Here is an 18,815-nt window from a genome sequence, read left to right on the forward strand (position 1 = left end):
TGCATGTGAATCTGAGTTCAGTGTAGCATAGTTTCTATTAGTTTTGTTACTGGTTTTCAAGGATAAGGTCATGCCTTTGCTGCCATTATTCTAATTTGACTAGCTTTTAAATTAATTTCTGACAATTTGGAGCCAAAAGAAAATAATAAATAAAATTCTTCTGCCTTCCAAAAGATCTCATTTGCAATCCTAACGCTGCATAATTAAATGAAGAGCACTGTTGTGGCAGGTTAATGGAGAAACTGAATATATTCAACTCATTTACTCATCGTAACACCTGTAACTTTATGTTATCCAGAAAACACTACATATTAGCCTGCAGTGACTTCTTTTAAAGACTTCCAAAGCAAACTGTACCAAAATAATACCAATACTACCGTTCAAAACTTGAGAGACGACCTTTTTAAGCTCTTAAAAAAGGTTGGTGAACATTAGCCGGTGAACAATGGAAGCAGATGTGGACGGAGACATAAACCCAGAAACATCTGGATTCCAGATGAAGACGAGAACCTTCACATTCCACAAGCTGAGCCCATAAAACACACAGAGACAAAAGTGTACTCCAAGCATGTCACAATAAAACTATATTTATAAATTAAAAAAAGAAATCTCCTTAACATGGTACTTCAAAAAATTCTCCCAATACAATATTGCTGACGAACACTGAAAAATATATTCTTCCATGAATAATGAAATATCTGCATGAGACATTTACTGAGAGTAAAAATTTAAAAAGGGCAAAAAAAAAAAGTTAAGAACCTCCTAATATGCTCTAAAACAAGGCAACAGAAATTTTGAAATCTGACATTTATGTCCTTGGTTGGACTACATTCACCTTGAATCTGCACTCCCATATAGTCTTGTAACTAAATCCCATTCAATTATTGCTATTTCTCTCAAAAACACTTTTTTTGTCCATAAGAGGAATCCGTTCCATTTTCTTCAACAGCACATTTCCCAAATATTTTGAGGTGATTTTGTACATTTAGTAAAACATCTTAATCTGTTATCGTAAGCATGAACGGTTTGCTTATGCTTTAGTAGACTCATTTCTAAGACCTAAGTGATGTTGGGGCTCACAAGCTACTGAATTTTAGGTCAGCACTAATCCTAATTCTAATCGGCTGCACTAGTAGGCCACTTTTTTTGTAATTTATAAGGCAAAAAATAGTTTGGGCACTTCTGCTCGCAACAGTCACATGATGTCGACGAAGAACTCCCCGTTGGCTGTGTTGCACGAGCGTCGGGAGCCCGTGAGTTCGGGGGGAATGCTGGCGAGGTGGCGGCCGGACGGTGACCCCGGGCCGGCTCGTGCTGATCCCTGCTTCAGGCTGTAGCTGTGAGATCGCGAGCTTCGCACACTGCCCTCGCTGGGCGGCACCGAGCGCTCGCTGGGGGCTCTGTCTCTGCGGAAGTCAAACTCATGTGCGTCTCCCATTTCGCTTCCTCCTCCTAACCTGAAGTCTCCAGCTGCGGTTTTCCCCTCAGTCCGGCTCCAGCTGCAGTTTGAACCGCTGCTCCCTACGGAGAGTGACACTAGCGTAAGTGAGCCGCTGTTTGAGATTGTTAGCAGCGTGATTTGAGGCGACTCACCTTCGCTGTGCTGGCTGCCTGCGCTGCCTCCTCCGGCTTCAGAGTAGTTGTGAGCTGCATCCGGGAGGGAATGGGCAGGTGGGTACTGGTAAGGGAACGCGGTGGGCCAGGGAGCTTCAGCAGGGTGTAGCAATGGAGCGAGAGTGTCCTGATCAGACGCCCCGCTGGATCCGTCATGTTCATGCAGTGAAAGATGGGCCATGTCTACAACAAATCACAGTGTGTCAGCACAGTGTAAAACCGAATGTACAGCGACTAGTGTTCATTACATTAATGAAAATATTTGCTGATGACCATTTAAGTTGAAATGACAATGAAACCATTAAAATCTCTGACTATATCAACTTGCATTATTGTTGTCAAAAAAAGAAGTTAACACTTTCTTAAACCAAATAAAGAAGAGAGAAAAAAAAAAGTTTGGGGTTGCCAGATGTCAAGAGTTTAAATCCCCCATCAGAGCTTCCCTCCTAAAAGGGTCACATTTTCTTCCTCTTACACTACGGAAAAAGCGCTGACAAATTTGTATGTTGAGTTTAGTGATCCATCAAAATATTCAGCTCAAATGAAAGTGTCTTCACACACTCTTGTTGTTTGCTGAGACTCCATCTGCCATCAAACCTTCTCAGTGATGAACTGTGATAAATCCAAACATGGATCTTGACTATAATGTTTGCGATTGAGGTTGCTGAATTAATGCACTTATGCAACCTCTGTGCCAAAAAATAGAAAAACATGAATATAATTTGGAATTATTGGAATTAATATTAGAAATATCACTGTTTTAGCTTTTAAGTTTGAACAGTTTTCGTAATGTGTGTTTATATTAACAATATAATAAATCAGGAAACTAGATGAGGTCAAATAAACCATGTGTATGCATAAAGACGAAAGCGCAATAATTCTGGTGCATTTCTCAGATGACAACGATCACGATCAGTAATTGCAATTATAATTCTGAGTAAAATAATTGTGATTTAGTTGAACAATTTAACAACTGTGCAATCATATGACTAAAAGTTTTAATCAACTAAAACTAGACTGAAGTTCCCAGACTTTTAGTCAACTACAACTTGACTAAACCAAAAACTGGACAGAATTACTAAATATGATAAAAACTAAAAAGGACATCTGACACAGAACAAAGACTAAATATATATATATTTTTTAAAAAACAAAGTACTTACTGCCAGAAAGATCTCCAAAGATGTAGTAGCACTGCTCTGAGAAGGTGATTTTGTTGACAGTGTGGCGGATGAAGCCAGCTTTCAACAGGTTGCTGGCGTACTTTCGTGCTTCACGGCGATCTGTGAACCCCTCCACGTGATGAAACAGCCAGTCAACCACATCAGAGCCTGTGAGACAGCATGTGCACCAATTATACACAGCAGCTCCATCAAGCAGTTTGCTAATATTTATTTTAAAATTACAATAATAATAATATAAAATGTGTTTATTTTTCTTCCCTATTGTGAAGTAAGAGTAAAGCAAATTATGGAAGTGTAACAAATTATAGAAATGATCAGAAAAATGCAGGACGGGGGCTTGGTTCTATCCATCAGTTGTTGACTGGATTATGAGATGTGGGCGCTGCACTAAAAGTGAATGGGAGCTTGCAGTCAATTATAGAGGGACGGCGTTTAAACAGACAACTGTAAGTCATCGGAGAAGTCTGGCATACATCACCAGAGAGAAGTTTGTCATTTTACAGCAAGATAAAAAATAAATACAATTATATGTTGGATTGATCGCTCACAATAAGATCAATAACATGCATTTACAATCGTCATTTAATGCAAACTTTACATACTTGGCAATTACAATAATCCCTCGAATCCAGGAACTTGTCACTCAAATGAGATCACAGCAATTAGCAAACAACGGTGATCAAATATCCCATCAATTCTTGATGGACAAAAACATTTTCTCTCATTCTTCATTTTTTCACTCAGATAAATGTCACAAATGGACAAATCAAATCAAAGTTTCATTTCCATGCTGACTTTTAGATAACATCCAGGTAAAATGGATAAAACTATAAAGTGGGTCTTGACCTATGAAAGCACTGGCTATAGTGATCTTCAGCCACATTCTGTCTCGAACTTCCAGTCCTGAGTCTGGACAGGCCATTGCTTTTGCAACTGTTGCCATGTCGCTGTGGACGGACAGGTGGTAGTCATCAAATCCTGCGAGAAGAACAACAGACAGTTAACAAGAGCACAAAAAACAAAGCATCTGCCTGGTAGCGAGAAACCAGGACCTCCCACGTTCCACACCCAACTATCTAGATATGACTCAAGTCCTCTCAATATAAGTCAAAGGGATTTATTATTTTATTCACCCATTTTCTCAATCGCCAGGTCAACTAGTAAGTCTGATCGCTTAGAAAATGGAACACCTTTCCTCAACAAGCCACAGGATTTAAGGGATCATTCATGCCCATAACAACAAAATGTAGAGGTCAAAATTTAGCTTTAGCAAAGAAATTTAAAGCTGTGTGCAATGACATGTGGAGAAGAGTGAAGAGCAGATGTCTCACTCTCAGTCTCTGGGATGGAGCTGGAGATGGAAGAGCTGGTGGAGGTGACTGTGCTCATTGAAGGGCTCATGCCGTAGGGAGGATAGACGCCCGTCATGGCTGCCGTATGGGACACCCAGGCTGCAGGGTCAATGGGACGGATGGGCTCACCTGGGACAGAAGGCAACCAGTTTGACAGAGAACTAACTAAACCCTATTGTTCAAACTACCACAATACACTGTAATGGCTATTTGAAAAAAAAAAACTTCTTCTTTGCAGGACTTAACATGTAATATGTTTTTGAACATTAAAAAGGACAGCGGGTATATAACTTCAAATCTTACCCTTCTATGTAGCATTCAAATCTATTACAGATTTGTAAAATGTGTAAAAATGCTAATTAAATTTGAGAGCTTATCAGTGGAAGACAAAATGCAATAAGTAACAAAAGTTTGGGGTCAGTAAGATTTATTGTTTTTGAAAAAAGGCCTTTAATGCTCACCGAGGCTGCATTTATTTAATCAAAAATACAGTAAACACAGCTTTTCTATTTGAATATATTTTAAAATGTAATTTATTCCCGTGATGCAAAGCTGAATTTTCAGCATCATTACTCCAGTCTTCAGTGTCACATGATCTTCAGAAATCATTCTAATATGCTGATTTGCAGCTCAAGAAATATTTATTATTGTTATCAATTTGGAAAACTTGTGCTGTTTCATATGTTTGTGGAAACCTAATACAATATTTTCTGAATTTTTTTATCAGTAGAAATTTTCGAAATGGTAATCTTGTGTGACATTAGCATGTAGTAATTTATATTTTTTTCCAAAAAAAAAAAAAAAAAAATGCCTGTCTCTACTGATGGTCGTGTATCTTATGGTGCATCTATGTGTAAACCAGTGTGTGAGGGGAAAAAATAAAAAATTAACACTCACTCCTTGGCAAAGCAAAGCAACCGTTCGGGTTTGGGTCCCAGCATTTGGCAACAGTAAGTGACACGGGTCTGCAAAAAAAAAAAAGAGGAAAAAAAAACCTGGTGGTGCAGCTGTTGATGAGCTAAACAAGTCCCATAAACCTTGAATGTTTTGTAATGTGACTCACCCAGGCTTGTGCACGATCTCCCTCAGCACTCGTACAGCATCATCGTTGCACATGTTCTCAAAGTTGATGTCATTCACCTGTGAGAAGAAACCCAAATCTGAACTGAAACAACCAGCTTCTGAGTCAGATTCCTATCCCGAACACGTCTTCCTCCAGTCCTCACCTGCAGCAGCATGTCCCCGGGCTCGATCCGCCCATCCGCCGCCACCGCTCCGCCCTTCATTATGGAGCCGATGTAGATGCCTCCATCACCTCGCTCGTTACTCTGACCCACGATACTGATGCCCAGGAAGTTATACTTCTCTAGATGAGTTAAAGCAAGTGAGACTTCAGGCAACTAGTTGACATTACCTACGTATGTGTAATATCATCCTTAAATTATAAATCAGGGTCTTTAGGGTCTTAAAGCACTCAATGTTGCGCTTTATTGTTCATATAATCAAGAGTTTAATTAAAAAGCAACAAATCAAACCGTATAATGCAGACTCACCCATATTTAAAGTGACAGTGATGATATTCAGAGACATAGTAGAGTCAGTGATGCTACTGAAAGATGAAGACTGGAGAAAGCAAGACAGAGATAGTTTTAAATACAGTATGTTTTATATATTGTATTAGTCACTTAAGAGTCCTGCCCACTGTCTCACCCTCTCCATTTGCTGGGCTTTGGGTCTGCGTCTCCGCCGGCGGTGTCGTCTCATTAGCCTGGTTGAACCGCTTTGCTCCGTAACACTGCTAAAACTGCACAACGGATGTCACAATATGGTGATTACATGAGCTTCCCATTTCAGTTTGAGTCACAGGCAATGTGAAACCTTACTGATCACTAGGAAAAGGAATCAGAAAGACTTTATACGGATAGTTCACCTAAAAGTGACAATTCTGTCACCCTCATGTCATCACTAACAGTTATCTTTGAAGATATTTTAATGAAGCCAGAGACTTCTGTCACTCCATTGAAAAAACATTGACATTTTCTTATGAATCAAACAGTTTAAACCAAGTTTTCTGAAGCAGAATGATTCATTTATGAAAAAACGATTTAATTATGCTGTCGTTTTCTTTCAGTTGAGAGATATTAATCTCTCAGATTTCATTAAAAATATATTATATCAACAAAAGTCATACAGGGTTGGGACGGCATTACATTGAGTAAATGATGACAGAATTTCTGAAAAACTTTAACAGCTCTGAGTCAGCTTCTGATTCAATGTAATGACTTTTAGTGCTTTTCAGGGAGCAGCTAATAAATACTCTACAAAAATACTTAAGCAATACCAAATATCACAACAAATTAGGGCTGCATGATAAATTGTATTTTAATCGTGGTCACGATTTCTGCTTCTCTGTTTGTTAGGCATAATCGTCTGCAATATTTGCCCACTGGTTGTTTATCCGGCATATGTTCCATTTTAATTTGGCATTTGCATTATCTTGCATTGGTAACAAGCCTCCACAAGCTTTCATCGTTGCCAGATTACAAGAATGTAAGTCCCCCAATCAGAGCTTTTCTCTTAAATACATTTTCTGCCTGTGGTTTTCTTCCCAACCTGGCAACCTTGTGCACATGCTCTCTCTACATTACTGAAAAACCGCTGATAAGATGAAACCACAGGCAAACACGTAAGTTGGAGTTAAGCGATCTCCACTGAGATATTCTGCTCAAATGAAAGTGCAAAACAGCCAGTCTGTTTTCATGAGGTCTTTTGTGCTGCTGCTGAGACTAAATCAGAAACCAAAGTATGAAAGTTGACTTTCACTTGATTTGTGCTTATGTAAAAGTGCAATCATTTTGATCAAATGTAAACAACAATAACTGATTATATTTTTGCGCACATTCATCATGATTAATTATTGTGCAGCTCTACTCAATACTCAAAACATTTTTAAAAAATTGTATTTCTTAATCTTTTTTTTATTATCATTAAAGCTACATTTACACGACAACGGTGTAGTAAAAAATGGAAAAGTTTTTCCCTTGCGTTTTTAAAAAGTTTCACGTATACACGACAACATTTTCGAAACGATTCGCATTTACACATATCCATGAAAACGTCCAAAAACGCTGTACTATGTATGCCATGCCAGTAGTAGGCGCTGTCACCTTGTTAGTAAACAGTACCTGAAGGGAAGTGATGATTATATGTTGTATATGTTCATCTCTGCTGTTGGTTGTAATATTGGTGAAGTAAATCCATACTTTGCTAAAGAAGCGTTAGCAAACTCTTGAGCAGCAACAACAGTACCATGTACTCCGCCATTGTTGTATATGTTTGTTCGCACTTGCCTTTAAAATCAGCACGTACTGCGCATGTCAACATACCTAACACATACTACACACGAGCATGTAGGGCTGTGCAAAAATCGAATGCTATTTTCATGCGCATCTCCTCAATAAAGGCGCTCCTGTGATTAGTAGTATATCTCCAGCACGTGCGTTCAGATCAGGGTTGCCAGGTTTTCAAAACAAAACCTGCCCAATTGCTTCTCAAAACTAGTCCAATCGCGTTTCGTTCCGGGCAATAAAAATACACGTTTTTGGCAGGGTTCCCTTGGTAATATTCACATTTTAGGGGCTTAATATCACGTTATTGGTATAGGGGTCACTTCAACCTGCGAACATGAAAAACAACCGCAGACTTGGCAACACTGGTTGGCATTTACTACACAGAGCCGTAATTCACTGACAATCTACACAAAATCGATTTTAAAATCGCAGGTGATTCTTTGTCGATTTTGTGTAGCTTGTCAGTGAATTACGGCTCTGTGTAGTAAATGCCGCTCCACCTGAACCAGTGTTGCCAAGTCTGTGGTTGTTTTTCATGTTCGTGGGTTGAAGCGACCCCAAAACCAATAACGTGATATTTAGCCCCTTAAATGCGAATTTTACCAAGGCAACCTTGCCAAAAAACGTATATTTTAACCCCGGGATGCAATTTTTATCGGGGAACCTCCTGGAAACGCGATTGGGCTAGTTTTGGACTAGTTTTGACATGCAACTGGGCAAGATTTGTTGTGAAAACCTGGCAACCCTGATCTTAACGCACGTGCTGGAGATATACTACTAAGCACAGGAGCGCCTTCACTGATGAGATGCGCATGAAAATCGCATTCGATTTTTTGCACAGCCCTACGAGCATGACGTCACCGTTTTCATAGATTCCCGTATTGGGTGTTTACATGGAAAAGATAACCCGTTTGCACTTTGAAACCCATTTTCAAAAATATGCGTTTGCAGTCCCCAAAATGCCGTTGTTGTGTAAACAAACTTTAACCCTATCAAAATAAGATTCCCAACCCTATTGATAACATTAATCTACATTTACTTCAAACGATTTTCAAAACCTCCACAAACTATGATTACCCCCAAATTGCTCAAGTCAGAGCTCTGAAAAACCTTACTAAACCATGTGACTGTAATCATATTGAGCGCAGTGGTTTGGGAACGAACAAATGCTGTGAGACTCACCGGCTGGTGGAGCCGTCATCCGAGTCAAAACAGCTGCTTGATTCTAGTTCACTGCTCATGAGGGAAGAACGGCTGTCACAGATGTCATACCCTCCCAGATCCATGCCTCTGCCGCCCCGTGAGTGGCCATTCAGCCTTCCTCCTAGATGATTTACCATTGATATTAATGTCGATTTGTGCTTAGCTGTTCCAATTTTTAAATATTAAGAAGTATTCTACTGATCTGATTAAAAACCATGTTGACACGTACCAGAGTGTTCATGTGAGTGTTTCCTCCGTGATCTGTCTCTCTCCCTCCTGTGTGACACGACCGAATCTGTCTCCGTCTCATCGTCCACACCGTGCCGGCTGCCTGCAACCTTGGGACTGTGTGGGAGAGAAGGTTAAAGACTGTGTGAACATGCTCCTTATTTTGAGTTTTGCTGCCAACTTGTGATTTGATCTGATCATTTGTATAACACAGCAGAAAAGCGTACTGGAAGGATGGGGGTCTGGAGTCTCCAATGCCTTGGCTTCTCTCGTAGGACGGCGGCCGCTCGGAATGACTCTCAGCCACTGAACATCCATCTGAGTGAGAGCCGTCTGATGACACCAGCTATCAACACACAGAGAAACAATGACATGCACTTCACAATAACCTGAAGTAGTTATACATTTGAACAGAATAGAATTGCTTCTCATTGAAAAATACTCTTTTTTTAAGCAAAATGCACATCCCAGTCTAATATACCTGTACTACAAACTCCTGTCACTGATCTCTCACCTTATAAACTCACTATACAATCATATTACAATACCCTAATTAGTAGTCGACTGATATTGGTTTTTTGACAGTCGATGCTGATATCTTGGAAAGCAGGGGGGCCGATAGCCAATATAATTGTTTTATTTATTATTATTAATATTTAAGAAATTTGAAATCATTTGACAATGGATTAAAAAATAAATGTGTAAAATAAATATACTTTAGATGACAAAGTATTTTTCAAAGATAAATAAATATTTAATAAAAATATAATTAAAAAGGAAGTAAACACTGTAACCAACAGGGCACTCTGTATTCTGGGAAGTTTGTGTGCATTGTGTGCATTTTCAAATAAAGCAAGGGTAACACTCATTTTACATACAGCACACAGAGAAAATGACATGAATATGACAGTGGGCAAATGCATAAAGTGCAGCATAATTTGAAATCACAAGTTTAAAGTTTAAAGCATTCAATTTACATGGACCGACCGTCACACAGAGCACATGTGATCATGCTGGATACACATGCACACTTCACAGCTGGATTCGACTAAGTTTGCAAGGTTTGTGAAATTAAACGTTCATTACACATTCAAAAATTTATATATAAAGTATATAAGTATATAAATGTGTATTTGCTTAATGCTGACAGCAAACGAGAAATTATTATAATGTTTGCCTTTCTATTACTAATAATATAAAAGCAATCGTTATAATACTTTCTGTATACATTAGTTCCTTTGTTTAACTGTTCTTTCTGATTATTAGACAGACTTCTATCCGTATTAGACAGAACTGTTAACAACGACAGTAAACAAGAGGGAGAATGTGAGCACTGTGTGCTCAGGCGCTGCCGCTTTCTGTGAGGTCAGTAAAAATTTCCCGCCTCGAACACATCGGCCAAGCAGAAAAACTTATCGGCCGATATATCAGTCGACCACTAACCCTAATCTTCATACATGGTCTATAAAATGGTTCTAGATCCCAAGAGGACTTTTACTATGATGCGACAAGCAACATTTAAAAACTGCAATAAGAATCGCAAATTAAAGTGATTGTAAATCTTCTTAAAAACATCTAGTTTAAAACGGACCATAGTGTATTCTTTGGAATCATGTTGGTTTCATATGGCTTTAAAAAACTTTTCTCCCATTTTCAACAAAAAGTTCACATTTAATGACTCTAAAAATGTCATGCGGCGTAACCGTCAAGTGAAATGTTAGACCTGACCATTTGTGTGTACACATCGTAATCATTATTTTCAGAGAAATTCTATAATTAAGTTTTAAAATATATTCTTTAGGGTAAAGAGTATTTTTTACAAAATCATGAAATAATAATGCATAAATAAAATTATGTTTTTTTGGGGGGCTGAGCCACATGACATTACACGACCTTAACTAACCTTGTCTTGTCATTAAAAGCTCAAAATATCTGATATTTTATGAGACTTTTGTATATGTATAAGTATTTATATCTTCTGTGGAAGGCGCATGACCATAATATATTCATCCAATCAGATCCCTGGGTCCGAGGGCAACAATAGGCTGTCCTACCTGCCCGTCAACATATGTATTTGCATACCTCAGAACATACATGATGAAATTGGTGATCAAAATATATCACTGTCACATGGAGTTCTGTTCATGTTTTTGAAAACTGCCTGGATCACTGCCTGTTACTTTTATTGCTTTGAGGAAATCGGAAGGCTATTTGTACTTTCCCCAAAACTGCAGTGTTTAAATAGCAATATAATAATCTGAGTGTGTTTGTACGTGCATATGCTGTAATTCAGAAATGAAAAAGATGTTCTTTGTAGTTGCATGCCATTGAAATATTAATGAGCTGCTCATAAAACAAAGCTTATGCAGCATACCAAAGTCTCTGATTAGCTGCATTAGGCCGAAGTGAACCTTAAGCAGGAATGACTGGCAGACTCTTAGAAAAATACAAATACAGCAAAGCCAGCACTCAAGAGAAACAGGAACGGGCTGAATTAAAAGGCTGATCTATTATGCAAGGAGCACCGGGGAATTAAGATGCAGGGATGCATTTGTGTGTGTGTTTCTGGTCTCACCCAGCAAATCACACGGCCGTTGTAACAGGGAAGTTTTGCATTGTCGTCAGTGATTTCCTCCTTGACCACCCTGCAGAAACAGAGAAAACAAATCAGAACAGACAGTCTTATATTCCAACCTCTGCTTGTGTGTACTGTAAAAAGAAAGATCAGCTTTAGAGATCCCCAGAGTGTCTGGGAATAAATTAGAATAGGTAAATGAGACAATGCCATTAGATGAAAGAAAGGACGGGCTGGATCAGAAATGCATAAATCAGATAAGCATGCACACACATGTGCTCACAGAACACACAAAGGACCGAACGCAGGGAGACTCCAGCAGATAAGATCCCAAACTCATGAATTCAAAGACATTTCGGCTGTACAAAATGTCCCACTAGTATTCTGATTTCGCAAGTCTGTGTATGAAAAAACCTGTTTGTTCAAATGCTCATATGTAAAACAAGTACAAGCTCACATCATTTACAACCAAAAAGACTGTAACATGACACTGAGAAACAGATTATTTAGATTCCGCTATCAGTTTGTAAAACATACAACAAAAACGTGTGTACAGAAATGCCTACGAGGCAAACAATAATTCTTTATGACCATTACATTTCCATGACTTTTTAATTGTATTGTTGTTGTTTTTTTTACTATTTCATTGCGATTCCTATACAGGATATCAGCCCTAATATTAAAAATTAAATATTCCTGTGGTGTGACAAATACATTTTCAAAAGCACAAATGTGACCCTTGAGCATAAAAGCAGTCTTAAGTCGCTGGGGTATATTTGTAGCAATAGCCAAACATTCATTGTATGGGTCAAACTTATAGATTTTTCTTTTATGCCAAAAATCATTAGGATATTAAGTAAAGATAATGTTCCATGAAGATATTTTGTAAATTTCCTACTGTAAATATGGCAAAACTTAATTTTTGATTAGTAATATGCATTGTTAAGAATTCATTTGGACAACTTCAAAGGCGATTTTCTCAATATTTAGATTTTTTTGCACCCTCAGATTCCAGATTTTCAAATAGTTGTATCTCGGCAAAATATTATCCGATCCTAATAAACCATACATCAATGGAAAGCTTGTTTATTCAGCTTTCAGATGATGTATAAATCTCAATTTCAAAAAATTTACACTTAAGACTGGTTTTGTGGTCCAGTGTCACAAATATTCCATGCTTGCTCTGAATTATTCATATACATTCATATTCTTTTTTTTTAAATAGAAATTAATTAAATTGATTTATTCAGCAAGGATGCAATAAATCGAAAGTAACAAAGGATTTTTACACTGACAAAAGATGTCTATTTCAAAGAAATGCTGTTTTTATGAACTTTTTACTCATACAAGAATCCTGAAAAAAATTACCATGGTTTCCAAAAAAATAAAAAATTCAACAGTAAGAATCAGGAATGTTTCTTGAGCATCAAATCAGCGTATTAGAATGATTTCTGAAGATCATGTGACACTGAAGACTGGAGTAATGATGCTGAAAATACAGCTTTGCATCACAGAAATAAATAACATTTTAATATATTCAATTAGAAAAACACTATTTTGGACTGTAATAATATTTCACAATATTACTGTTTTTAGTATATTTTAAATCAAATAAATGCAGCCTTCTATATTTTTAAAATCATAAAAATAAATCTTAGTGAACCCAAAGTTTTGAAATCTAGTGTATTTATTACTGTAATATGTATAATATGTGGAATATCCTTTACAAACCGAGGTTGTAATATTTAAAACCCAGATTACTTCTTTATTCTATCCTACCCGTTTTTAACATAAACTACCCATTTACGATGTGCATATAAAAACAAAACCTTCATTCATTCATTCATTCACAAACACTTTAATCCAATAACGTCATTTAAAAAATGTTTAAAAAGACTCTTTGTTGCATTGACAGACGTGTAAATCCTCAAGTGTGACAGATTCAATTGAGCTATTCGTTTCCTTTTGGCAGAGATCTGAGCCTGTCCTTCAACGATGAACATCTTTAAGCTTGTAATGAACTTTTTTTGAAGGGAGGGGAACGGGACGATCAAACTGCGACATATTTCACTGGAGAAGGTTGTAAAGCTGCCAGCGCTGAAGCGATCAGGGCATTCCAGTCCCTGCCTGCAGTTGTTCCAAGACAACATTCTTTGGCTTAATGCAACAGACAGACAAGACAAGAACACTAGCCAGTGCTCCAAATGAGACCTATTCACGAGCTAGGGGTTAGTTTAAAGATACAGGTAACACTTTATATCACACACTTTTAAACCTGAACACAAATACCAAGCAAAGTTTCATGTTTCCAAGTGATCTGTCGAGGAAAATATATTGTTATAATCCTGACATATGTCCAAATATATGTCTTCATATGTCTTCACGCTCTTTCTAACTAGTCATGATGACTGAAAACTCATTCCACAGATATTGCTGACCAGATTTTAATTCATCTATGTAATGATCATACTATGACATCTCCGATAAGACATTTCAAACACTGCCTTGCAAGCAGGTTTTACTCTTTACAAGCACTCACAGTGAGTAATACCCAACTAATTAATACATATTGAAGCAAGGCTTGAAAAATTATATTCCCTAACTAATTTCCATGCTGTACTTCACATTAAAATTAATATTTCCCGGTTTTCCATGACTTTGCAACCCTGTTCTACTTAGCCAATTATGTGTACAAGCTCTGCTTCTGAAGGCCTACAGAAGAGGTCAGAGAGTTCACAGAAACTCCAAAACGCTGAAAAAAAGTAAGTCTATGGCTAATGACCAAGACCACATCATAAATAACATCAAACGCGTCCAAATTTCCATCTAAACACACTTCGAATGTTTTCATCATTTGGGGGGACATATGGGCTCTGAACTGCGCATGCGCACTGCAAATTCGAACAGATTCTACTGTACTTCTCTGATGTGCTCTTGAGTCAAGGTGGAAAATTCCTCAAAGTGTTAGTTAAACGGTTTAGTTTCTCGCTCATAAATGTGCTATGTGAAAAAAGAAAAGGAAAATACTTTAGGAATCGGATCTGAACACAATAAGCGTCAAGAAACCCCCAAACCAAGAGCGGTTTTTGTGTAGCCCTGTTAATTTAGACTGAGAACATTTAAGAAGGAAGGATACTAACTACTCCCTTCTTTGCCTGTGGTCACTAACCATCCACTAACTGCATCCAAAGCTGGTGTCGACAGGCCAAAAGCCATATTTGAGAGTAATCCAGCCTTAAAATGGATGCCGTCGTCAATAGAAAAGGACCCAGCACTCACCCCTGCTGAACCCCGCACACACACACCGCGCGTTTTCTCCTTTCACACACAGCTGCGTCCAACACAACTAATAAAAGACATTGTATCAGCCTCTGAAAAACTAAGGCAGGCGATCCACAATCCAAACGAGGCCAAAAACGAGCGAATTTGTGAGAACTACATGCAGAAGTGCGAAGAAAGCGAAGGTACGGCGGGCTCACCCGAAGTCATCGTCCATAGATTTAAAGAAAAACTTGTAGTTTGGTTTCTTGAGAGCGTTTTTCAGGTCCAAAAGGGTGACCCTTTCGGCAGGGATGGGCAGTTTGACCAGGTATGGAGTTTCCTGGTCGTCGAGGTGGTAGATAACTTTAGTCTCCCCCATTGCAGACCGCTGGGGAGAAGTGAACGGCGGGCATCCAGCGCAGGGGCCCCTGATGCCCCTCCAGAGTGGGCTTTAGCTCGCTTCCACCCGCCAGCTGACTTTTTGATTAATCCCGTTCTTTCTTTGCTTCCTTGCCTTCCTCCGGAGATCCCAGGAATCTTCTCTCTCTGGGTTTGAAAGGCGATTAATGATCCATACTCTTATTTCACTGTATCGCGCCCGTTGATAACGGAGAATAGCGCGTGAAATGCGTGCTAAAGAAGATTATTTTGGTCAGGAATGCCGAGGCTCCTCGGAGAGCTTCCCTGAGCTCTCCTTCCAGAGGGTTTTGTATTGCTTTCATTGATGCCGAATGCCCGGAGAAGCGCGCTCCCTCTAGCGGAGAGGGGTGGAGAAAAAGTTACTTGGGGTCATTCTACTGAACGGGTGCCATTTGAAGAATGGGGGTAAATTGTCCTCAAGTTAAGGAGAAATGCATCTATTTATAGATGTCTAATATCAAGTAGAGTCATATACAGTATAAAAAAGAGCACCAATAAAAATAATAATAATTGGTCCAGTGACACACCATGCCAGAGTAAAGTGTCATGTCAGGAGAAGTGTCATTGAAGTATATGTGAATAATATATATTCCAAATAAAGATGGGAACACAATAAGCGTTTAATACAAATAATAGTAATAATACTAAAGTCTTATTTTACATATCATTCAGTTTTATTATAAAAGAAGCAACTAAAAAGCAGAGAGAGTTCATTTCTTGGAATATTTCAATGTAGTGAAACTTTTTTAATAGATTAAACATTTATAAAATCCTTTATTGGACTAAAATAATAATAAAAAAAGACATTATTGTTCCACGTATTCAAAATTTTAGCGAACAGTGCTTGGGTGGATTACTTACAAATTGTAGTTTGTTACTGATTACAAATTATGATGAAAACTGTAGTCAGTGGTGTGATTTCGATTACTCATTTTAGATTAGATCTTTTAGATTACTCATGACCTAACTTGTTTATAAATTTGAATTGGATTATTGTTATAAAAGAGAAATCGAATATATATTCCATTCTTTGTTTTCAGCATCATGAAAAGCATTAAACATTATATTACTTCAAGGTTTAAAAGTAACCGATGATGAGAATTTTCAAACTAGTACTACATCTTTGAGATCTGTTTACGTAATCCAGGTTACATGTAATCCGTCACTACCCAGCACTGTTAGTGAAATATGAAAAGTAATGAACGTAATGTTTAATCAAAAAATTATGTGGAGATAAAAGCTAGCATTTTGTATTATTCTCTCTTTTTGCATTTTATTGGTGCACATCTATTGAAAACATTTATATCTCTTGATAAAACTCAACCTGTATATAGTTCACATTAAAGTAGGTTAGATAAAATTAGAGACGATGCAATCCCTTGACCTGGTTTATAATTGCTATGGTTTGCAGGCAGATCATTTAGCACCGTTGAGTCACATGACACCAGGGAAATGCTCTGGGTTTAGACGATGAGGTGCTCATAGTCATCAAATGTTCATATCAACTCTCAGAATGTCCTTTAAATGTCATGTTTTTTTGGATAATTCATAAGTTTATACCAGTTATGCCTTAGTGTATTTCAGACTTACAGAAAACAGTCAGACCTTTGTACACTGTAATGCTATTTCACGTGTGACATTTCAAATAAATTTACTTGTGCATGTAGTGTGCACTGAGTAAGAGACTGTAGTACTATGTACCATATATTGAAAAGATCAAAGCAATCTGAGATATGCACATGAGGAAAAAAAAAAGTTTGGATTCTTTGCTTTTTATGCCATGATGTACCACAAAACTGAGTTTCAAAAGACCATAAAACACCCACATACAAAAGACAGACAGTTAAACAGAAGGTTTTATTTATAAAAGTATGTCATGCATATTCACACATACAGAAAACAGCATCTGGAAGAGAACAGGGAGAAATATTAAACCACAGAAACACTTGGACACAGCATGAACATATAAATGCGGAAAATTATAAGTTATAAAACAGCGGCCAGCCCTTACTGAGCTCAAATTTATGTACACAACACATTATACCATACAAATCATCACAGAGCAGCAAAATATGAATCAAGTCAAAACAAACCAAGTTCGTCTGAGAGTCATTCTTAGTAAAACTAACCTCTAGTCCTTGAATTCTGGGTAATTTACAGCCGCTGGAAAGAACCACTCTTCTGTGACTATACACCCTTTATAATAAACAGGATGAAATGCAATTAGCACTAAGCTTTGCATTTTATGGATTGCATTATGATAGTATACAACGCATCATCGATTGTTTAAAAAGTTGATGTCCATAAGATGAAACTATTGAAAGGCACAGATGTAAACCCTTCTTAACAGCCACCTCATGTGTTAATATTTGCCCTAGCTGACACCACATTCATCTGAAAAGTGATGAACAGGCAACACTTTAAGGCATGACTGGCTTCACTAAAACTTAAACAGCTAAGAGAAGGGAAATGTTCACAGCTGCATACCAGGTGTCTGTGACCCTGTCCACGCTGCTCACCTGAAACGATAGAACATGATTGTTAAAGCATGCACAGAAATGTTCAAGTCATGGATATAGCTTATTGTGAATGCTGTTCTTGTCATAGCGCAAGCAAGAGGAACAATGAAGAGTGTTCTCTCATAAATGTGGCTATTTCAAGATTTATTGTGCGCCTTAGAAGACACCACATTCATCTAATGGAAAATGAATGGGCAACACAAAAAGGCAAGACCGAGAACTGTACTGTGTCTGCGTGGATTCAGTATAAACAGCATTTTAATTGAACTAGCTTCACTTTTTTCTTCTGTTTTTACAATAAATAGATTTAAAGTCAGCTGTTGTCATTTTTGGAACTACTCACGTGGAGCAATCTAACGTATGCAAATTAATATAAATGTACATTCACACTTGTCCTCATGGTGTCGTAAACATTTACTATAAAACCCGATCAAATAACATTTAACTCACCCATATGCTGTACAACGAACCCGTCTACCGCTTTAAGAGCGCATGAGCTCCACGTGGACACACTACAGGAGGAGCGAAGGACCCGGTGTAGACGACTGAGAAAGTGCCTGAGTGCAATAACTTGAACTAGTTTCCTCAAACTACACAACCGGTCAAAGTTGGACACACCTACTTATTCATCATTCTAACTATTTACCACATTTTATAAATGTCTAGATTACAGCTCTGCACACTGTTCGCTTTCTCAACCCACTAATAAGGTCGTTTTCTAAACAGTAGGCTACTGAAGAACTCATGTATTCAGATTTTCCAGTATAATGAGAATGTGAATTTTGGTTTAGCTGATTTTAATGTTAAAGGAAAATTAGGTCAAGAGTCATATTATATATTATATATATATATATATATATATATATATATATATATATTATTTTCAGAATTCATTCTTAGGCACAATATATATATATATTTATATGTTTGTATTGTTTGACACAAATTCATACAAGTTCATTATAACAAAAAAAGTACATTAAAACAATTTGACTGCAAAAATAATTTTAAGGCTTTAGCCCTTAAGATCTTGAGCATTCAACAAGGGGTCTGTGAAGGAAGACCACTGAGAAGATACGATAAAACATTTATTATTATTATTAGATCTT

General features: G+C 37.6%; 1 protein-coding gene, 1 long non-coding RNA gene and 2 other non-coding genes across 4 annotated transcripts; all 4 read right to left on the reverse strand.

The window, feature by feature from the left end:
- Nucleotides 1–556: 556 nt before the first annotated feature.
- On the reverse strand, nt 557–15,563 carry LOC109065109 (segment polarity protein dishevelled homolog DVL-3-like). The gene is made up of 15 exons (XM_042770040.1): nt 14,986–15,563; nt 11,507–11,576; nt 9,159–9,277; nt 8,933–9,048; nt 8,683–8,824; nt 5,861–5,954; nt 5,704–5,773; nt 5,377–5,516; nt 5,214–5,290; nt 5,048–5,115; nt 4,130–4,279; nt 3,645–3,776; nt 2,778–2,945; nt 1,594–1,797; nt 557–1,521 (listed from the first exon to the last, which is right to left on the reverse strand). The coding sequence occupies exons 1-15, from the start codon at nt 15,144–15,146 to the stop codon at nt 1,196–1,198; spliced, it is 2,037 nt and encodes a 678-aa protein (XP_042625974.1). The 5' UTR covers nt 15,147–15,563; the 3' UTR covers nt 557–1,195.
- Nucleotides 15,564–17,025: 1,462 nt separating this feature from the next.
- LOC109065085 lies at nt 17,026–18,469 on the reverse strand. Its single transcript, XR_006161628.1, has 2 exons — nt 17,317–18,469; nt 17,026–17,093 (listed from the first exon to the last, which is right to left on the reverse strand). It is a non-coding gene; the product is annotated as an uncharacterized LOC109065085 (long non-coding RNA).
- On the reverse strand, nt 17,483–17,615 carry LOC122135367. The gene has a single exon (XR_006153473.1). It is a non-coding gene; the product is annotated as a small nucleolar RNA SNORA13 (small nucleolar RNA).
- LOC122135366 lies at nt 17,778–17,916 on the reverse strand. The gene has a single exon (XR_006153472.1). It is a non-coding gene; the product is annotated as a small nucleolar RNA SNORA13 (small nucleolar RNA).
- Nucleotides 18,470–18,815: the final 346 nt, after the last annotated feature.

Source organism: Cyprinus carpio, chromosome A2, assembly GCF_018340385.1.
Source record: "Cyprinus carpio isolate SPL01 chromosome A2, ASM1834038v1, whole genome shotgun sequence".
NCBI lineage: Eukaryota > Metazoa > Chordata > Actinopteri > Cypriniformes > Cyprinidae > Cyprinus > Cyprinus carpio.

Excerpts from the sequence above, each read along its gene's own strand:
- LOC109065109 (XM_042770040.1), bottom strand. The coding sequence starts at position 15,146 with ATGGGGGAGACTAAAGTTATCTACCACCTCGACGACCAGGAAACTCCA. Across the intron at positions 8,825-8,932 it reads ACACTCACATGAACACTCTG|GAGGAAGGCTGAATGGCCAC; the intron begins GTACGTGTCAAC and ends TAAATCATCTAG. Across the intron at positions 1,522-1,593 it reads AGGCAGCCAGCACAGCGAAG|GGAGCAGCGGTTCAAACTGC; the intron begins GTGAGTCGCCTC and ends CACTCTCCGTAG.